The sequence below is a fragment of the Amblyomma americanum genome, chromosome 5 (assembly GCF_052857255.1).
Source record: "Amblyomma americanum isolate KBUSLIRL-KWMA chromosome 5, ASM5285725v1, whole genome shotgun sequence".
In the NCBI taxonomy this organism is placed as follows: domain Eukaryota; kingdom Metazoa; phylum Arthropoda; class Arachnida; order Ixodida; family Ixodidae; genus Amblyomma; species Amblyomma americanum.
Genome location: NC_135501.1, coordinates 149,457,457 through 149,464,409, shown reverse-complemented (window position 1 = coordinate 149,464,409; position 6,953 = coordinate 149,457,457). Strand labels below are relative to the sequence as shown.

General features: G+C 48.2%; 1 protein-coding gene across 1 annotated transcript in view; it reads right to left on the bottom strand.

Annotated features, from left to right (window-relative positions):
- Positions 1-780: 780 nt before the first annotated feature.
- The window catches only part of LOC144134255 (uncharacterized), an 83,836-nt gene continuing 77,663 nt past the window's right edge, over positions 781-6,953 (bottom strand). The window contains exon 3 of the mRNA XM_077667211.1: positions 781-1,085. Coding sequence (XP_077523337.1) covers positions 781-1,085 — 305 coding nt within the window. The remainder of the gene's footprint in view (positions 1,086-6,953) is intronic.

Sequence of the window (6,953 nt, the reverse complement as noted above, 5' to 3'; positions counted from 1 at the left end):
GTTCTAAGCAAAACGTTTTATTTGGGCTGACTTGCGCCCGCAAAGAACTGAATAACTCGGCGGCCGCGTAGCTACAAGCATTCTCGGTGGTCTTCCAACAAAATGCATGCTGATCTCGGCCGTGCTCAACTTAAAGCTCACAGAGAATTATCGAGACACGGCGTGCAAAGTTACCACAACATTCAAGAACAACGCACAATCAAGTCCGCCTGGATGACAACAGTCGTGATAAATCTGGTTGCGTCTTGCATCACGAAAGAAAGCGATAAAGCCACGTGCCGGCAGTTTTGAAGAATGAACAAAGGGTACAGAGATTCGGAGCATTACTCCCCTCTAAAAGAAGCATTTAACCGATGCTTTAAAACATATGGCGACTGAGAACAAAACTGATTGTGCAAAATAAACATAGAGTGTGGAAACACAAAGCCCTTAATTTTAGCGCGCATAATAGTTCTTTAGACGGAAGACATGGACAACTTCGGGTCTTACGCGGCGTAGTTGGGATGCAATCATTTCGTCATAGATGCTTTCATAGTCCAGCTCATCTAGCCGACGAAGAACCCTTTACGGGCCGAACTAGCGGGGCAAAAGCTTTTCACTCAATCCGCGGTGGCCAATGGGTATCTAAACCCATACTTGGTTTCTTGGCTTGTATTTCACGTTGTGTCTTAGTAGGTTGTAGCGTCTGGCGTCGGTACGACGCTGGTCTTTGATTCGTAATCGGGCAAGTCTTCGGACTAGTTCTTCGCGCTGATATAAGGCGGCGACGTCGACCTTATTTTATTCGGTACCGTTGGACAGCATGGCGTCTAGCCTGGTCGTGACCTCCCTGCTATGGACGTCGGTAAAAGGCGTCATCTTAGCGGTCTCCTGCCCTGCGGCACTGTAGACGAAGACGATGTAAGGCAGGATAACGTCCCCGGTCTTGCGCTCGGTATCGACATATATGGCGAGTATGTCGGCGATGATCTTGATCACGCGCTCCGTCAGTCCGTTTGTATGTGGATCGTATGTAGTTGCCCTCCGATGGCTAGTTTGCCTGTAGCGAAGGATGGCTTGCGTCAGTTCCGCCGCGAACGTGGTTCCTGTGTCCGCGATGAGCACATCAGGGGAGCAGTGTCACAGAAGAATGCAATCCACGAAAAAATTGGTGGCTTGCGCTGCTGTTCCGTACGGTAGGGCTTTTGCCTTAGCCTACGTAGCGGGACAGGTAGTCGGTTGCTATACTGATCCACTTATTTCTAGACGTTGACTTTGAGAAAGAACCAAGCAAGTCCATGTTGATCTGCTGGAAGGGCCCTAAGGGGATTCATTAGGGTTCAGAAATAATGCTGGTCGGGTTGGAAGGGTCTTTCATCGTTGACAATTTCGGCAGGTTTTCACATGATATGCTACAAGGGCAGACAATCGAGGCCATTGATACTTGTCTTGGATGCGGTGGAGGGTTGAGAAAACACGAGATGTTCAGCGGTCGCATTGCCGAGCGAAGCCTGTAGAAGGTCTTGCGGAGACCTACAGGTACAACAAGGAGGTATGCTGTTTGGATCGCTGCGAAGTTCTTCTTCAGGACATCATTATGTTCGCGGAACGAAGACAATCCTCACTTGAACGAGGCGGGGTGTGAACAAACCTGGCCGTTCAAGTACTCGATCAGCCGTTTTAGGTCGGGGTCCGATTGATGCTACTGGGTAAATGAGCTGGAGCTGATGGGTCCAGGAAGGCGTCCTCATCGTCGTCCGGCGGCGGTACATTTACAGATGCTCGTGACAGGCAGTCCGCGTCAGAGTTCTTGCGTCTGGACTTGCAAACGACGGTGATTCAAACTCCTAGAGGCACAGACTCCATCCAGCGAGGCGGCCAGAGAGATCCTTCGAACTTGCAAGCCAGCACGTTGCGTGGTGACCTTGGTGATGGCTTCAGTGTTAATGGCTTTCGTGGCGCCTGCGGTGACAACGACACTTTATTGAGGCGGGATGCGCACTTCTTTGTCCAAGACACTCGGGCAAACACGCTGCTCCATGGTTGTGATCAAAGGGGCGGCCTCGTCCGTCGCAGGTCGATGATCGCCTGATTTTGATTTTGATTCAGGAAATTTCTACCGAAGATCACTTCGTAGTAGATTGCAGTAGCACTACGAAGTTCCCAGCATAACTACGTCCTTTGACGGTCACTCAGGCTGTGCATCATTTCGATGGCGTAATGACGTAGCCTCTTGCGGTGCGGATTTTTGGGCCGTCCTAAGCGGTCCTGAGCTTCCTTAGCATCGCAGCAAATGTTCCGTTCATTACCGAATAATGGGCTTCTGTTTCGACTAGAGAGGTAACTTTGCAGCCGTCGACAGCCACTTCAAAGTCAGATGTTCTGGCTGTTGCGTTACACGTCGTGGTCGGCGTCGATCCATGGCTTCGTCGGGCATATGAACCATGGGTAGAGTGTGTCGTCAGGGCTTTTCATTATGGCGGCATCATTGCGAAGTCGAATAGAGTGAGGGTTGAGCTGCTCTTTCTGAGCGGCATCAGCGTAGCAGCTGCGGCGTCTACATACGGCGTGTTCACTAGAGTATCTTGTTTGTTTCCTCCGCAAGCAGAGGTTGCTTTGGTTAGTTTTTCCTGTGGGACTAGAGCACCCTCCTCGGACAACCGCGGCGTAGCTTGGCCCGCTGATGAAAAATATGCGGTGGACGGCGATGGCAAACGGGACAGAAGCCTTGACGACAAGTACTCCTCTCTGTGCAGGTAGTCGTCGATTTTGCATGGTCGCTGGTCGGGGAGCGGTCGTGGGGCATCGATGGCCAAACGCCGCAGGCCGATGTGTCTATGCGGGCTGTGGCGAAGTATTTCCCTGGTATGGCCACAAGGCAATCGCAGTGGGCTGTTATCGGCAGTTCTCCACTCGTCGCATTTCCTATAACCATTACGTCGCTCGTAAGGTAGGCGTGAGGGTGGTAGGGGCCATCGTTGTTGTAGAGCTGGTTTCCGCCGAAGAGGGCTTGGGGGGTCTCGTCGGGGCGCAGGAATGTATAGTGCGGCAGCATTGGTCATGGCTTCAGCTTCTGTTGGTGTCGGCGATGGCGGGAGGCCAGGCGCATGTTTACTTTTTCATGGGTGATGTCCGTGAGTGACGTCAACAGAGTCAACTGCGTCTGCTGTGTTGAGGATGGCAACAGTGGGCGAAGTTCTCAAAGAATTTCGCGCATTACATCACGCAGGTTATTTCCACTTGCAGAGGTATAATCCTGTGGGGCTCGCCTTCAGCGCTTGAAATGGTTGGTCTTACTGGCGGGTCCGGGCATCAAGGATCTTTTCGGTGGTAAAAGCTTTGATCTCGAACTCGGTGACGGATTTCGGAGGATTTCAGAGCAGGCTGGCAAACAGTTACTCCTTTACGCCACGCATCACAAAGGTGAGCTTCTTTTCTCCAGTTATGTCAGCGTTGGCGCGCTGAAAAGAAGCTTGATTTCTTCTTCATACGCAGCCACGGTCTCGTTGGGGTGTTGAATTTGAGACTGCATCAGAGCCTCCACTCTCTGCGTACTACGCTATTGAACGTTCCCAGTAGGTGCTTTTTGAAGGTCCGCCAGGTTGTGAGGGAAGATTCGTGGTTTTCAAACCACGTTCTGGCAGGACAGTCGAATGCAAAGTAAACGTTACGAAGCTTGGCACTCTCGTCAAAGGAGTTCCGCCCGGCTACACGGTCGTACACGTCCAGGCAGTCTTTTACTTCTTCGTGTGGTTGCCTTAGAAAGTCCGGGGCTCACGGGGCTGGTGAACAACGACGGGCGTTCACTGCGCACCAGGGTTTATCATAGGGGGCACAGCAGAATTGCAGGTCAGCACATTCACCAGATGTCACGTAGTGGTTAGTGCAGTCCGGAGAGCAAGAAGACACCGAAAATCGCTTTAGGCGAAACTCTTCATTTCGGCTGGCTTGCGCCCAGCAAGAACTGAATGACTCGGCGGTGGCTCATCAACAAGCATGCTCAACGGTCGTCGAATATAATGCCCGCCGCTCTCAGCCATGCTCAATTAAGAAGTTACCGCAAAATTCTGGAACAACCTAGAATCGGCTCCGCCTGGATGCGGTAAATCGAGATGAATCTGATCACGGCTTCAACTTCACGGCTTCACAGCTTAAAGACACGCTCTTCAAGTTCTACTGTCGAGAAGTATCTTAGATTTTTGTATCTAGTTCCAAACCCCTATTTCGCAAAAATATTATGAAGGGCCCAAAAACTTTAGAAATTCACTCGCGGCACACTTTTCTATGCTCAACGAATTTTAGTTCTTTTCTTAAAAAAGACATGCGTTGCTAAGCATTTTAATCATCATCAGAAGGACCTTATGCAACAATAAATCAGAGTGAGAGTTCTTTAGTGTAGCACTCCCTAGGAGCACCATAGCTGATTGCAAACTTTCAAGATGAGCCGTGGAAGTTACCGCATCATTCTATAACAATGTAGCATGGGCTCCGCATAGATGCGATCAATCGAGCTAAATCTTGTCAAGATATGCATCACAAGAAAGTGATAAAACTGAGTGCCGGCAGCTTTGAACAATGAACAAGCACACAGTATAAAGATTTGCGGCACTGTAAGAGAATCTGAAAATTTTGTATCTACGTCCAATCTCCCATTTCACAAAAATATTATAAAAGTCGCAAAAAATTAAGTATTTCACTCACGGCACACACTTCCACGCTCAAAGAATTTCAGCCCTTTTCTTGAAGAGAAGACATGCCTTGCTAAGTATTTTCACCATCATTAGAAGAAATTTCCGCAACAATAAATCAGAGTGAAAGTTCCTTAGTGTAGCTTTGCTGTGCGCGAGAGAAGAAAAACTTTACAGCACTAGACAGCACTCCCTAGGCGCACCATAGAGTTTCGCGGCATTCATCATAATTTCTTGTGTTAGTAAAATATTACTAATTTCTAGGCACGAATTTGCCTAGCATTATTTTGATAAGGCATTTAAAATGTTGCTGGTATTATTGGCTTCTCGAAAACCGCTTTAGACGCTCTTAAAAGAGGTATAAAAAATCACGTCCACAGTCGTAGACACCGTGCGCGCGCACAGGTTAGGTGTGGCAAAGCAATAAGTCTGACATCTTTTTCATTGGGATTATTTTGTAGTTAAAACAACACTGACTGCTATGGTGTAACTGTGATTAACTTGATCTACGAGTAACGAACTGTTTATATTACATGTAGTTTTCACAAGTTTTGTAGTGTAGTCTAGCCCCAGGTGAAGAGGACGTAATTTAGGCGTTATTTAAATAGGCATCAGCATATTGTAATCTTCACACTAGACGGTACCTGATAGTTTTCGGTAATTTTATAATAAGTTCATGCTAGCACACCTTTTCCAAAACTTCAGAGGCCACTTATTACTGCTCACGTGCTGTGAAGCTGAAAGCTTTAGCGTGTGATCGTGAGCTTTAGACCTAGAAGCAGTTGCGCGCTGAAAAATCAAACAAAGAGACACCTCCGAACGCTAATTCCACAAACGCTGAATACAAGAAGTTCTACCCGCCGCGGTGCCTCTGTGATTATAGCGCGTACGGCTACTGAGCCGGAGTTCCCGGGTACGATCCCGACCGCGGCGGCCGCGTCGTTGATTTTCTGTCGAGTAGTCCGTTTATGTTGCTGCTCCGGTGTGTGCTCTTTTGATCTGTGAAGCGCATACTGACCTAGGAAGCTATTGGTACCCATGACAGCTGCTCAAAGACCAAAAATACCGCTCTGTACAGTGGCGAGTAAAAAAAAAATGTTAGCACAAGTAACCGAGCACTGAAGCGGCCTCATGACAACAAGCTACACTGCGTTTCAAGAACATTCCAATAACGGAACAGTCAGGCAGTTCCCTCTCTTCAGTTTGAGGTTAGTTCAGCATAGTAAGCACCAGCAAAGAATTTTTTTTCCAAATAAAAGCCTTGCTAACGATAAACCACTAAAAAACAAACAGTACTGAAGCAAGTTGTCGCGGCTGAGGACGACAGCGCTAATAAGAAATGCCACACCCAGAGTGATGCGCGGCCGGCAAACGCCTTAGACAGTACGGTGGCGCTCAGGCGCATAGAAAGAGACGTGCTGGACAAAAGTTGCTTCCTTCCGACCTCCCTTACGTCAAACTTTGGGACTCCCTTGCACTGTGGCTATCAGCATGTTCCCCCACCGTGGCGCCCCAATGTTGGTTCCTGATTTTGAGGTCGTCTGCCGCTTCTGCTAATCGTTTTTACTGGTCACTTTGTGACGTGCACAACACCGGTACGTCAAACAACATAAGCGCGCGAGTGTGCCTTACACGCAAAGCGCATATGAGGCTCTGGCGCAAATTCTGCCAATATACGACGCGTGTATTGCACATATGCCATTCTTCAACGTAAAACAACAGTTCTGTCATGGGGTATACCATTTTTAAAGCCCAATTTTCGTTGAGTAGTATAATACGTATTTAGCAAAGACTGCGGTGCGTTATACATTGCTGTGTCAAACTACTGCAAAAGAAGAATAAACGAGCTCAAGAACAATAGCAGAGAGGCCGCACGTCCGCTAGTGACCATACCGGACATTCTGAAAGGAAAGAACACAACACTGATTGGGTTAATGCCAACATCTTGGTCACCAAAATCTATCAGCTCGCGTTCAGAGTATTTTCATAAACAGATGGCTAACAATGTTGTCAAATTTACCAAAGTTATTTTCTCTAATGTCGACATCCACTCATTATGCAATCACGCACACTTATAGAATACAGGCTCATCTCATTCATTGTCATTGTGCACAAGAGCCCCGAAAGGGTGCTGAAACGGCAATGTTTAGGAAACTTCCGTTTTAATCTTTGATGAGTATGTTTTCCTGAACCGCTATGCCTCCCCATCGCCAGACGGAAGTCTGCCTGAAGTTAGGTGGCTGCGTTTAAGTCATAGATCTGTGTCGCACCTTACTATCAAAACGC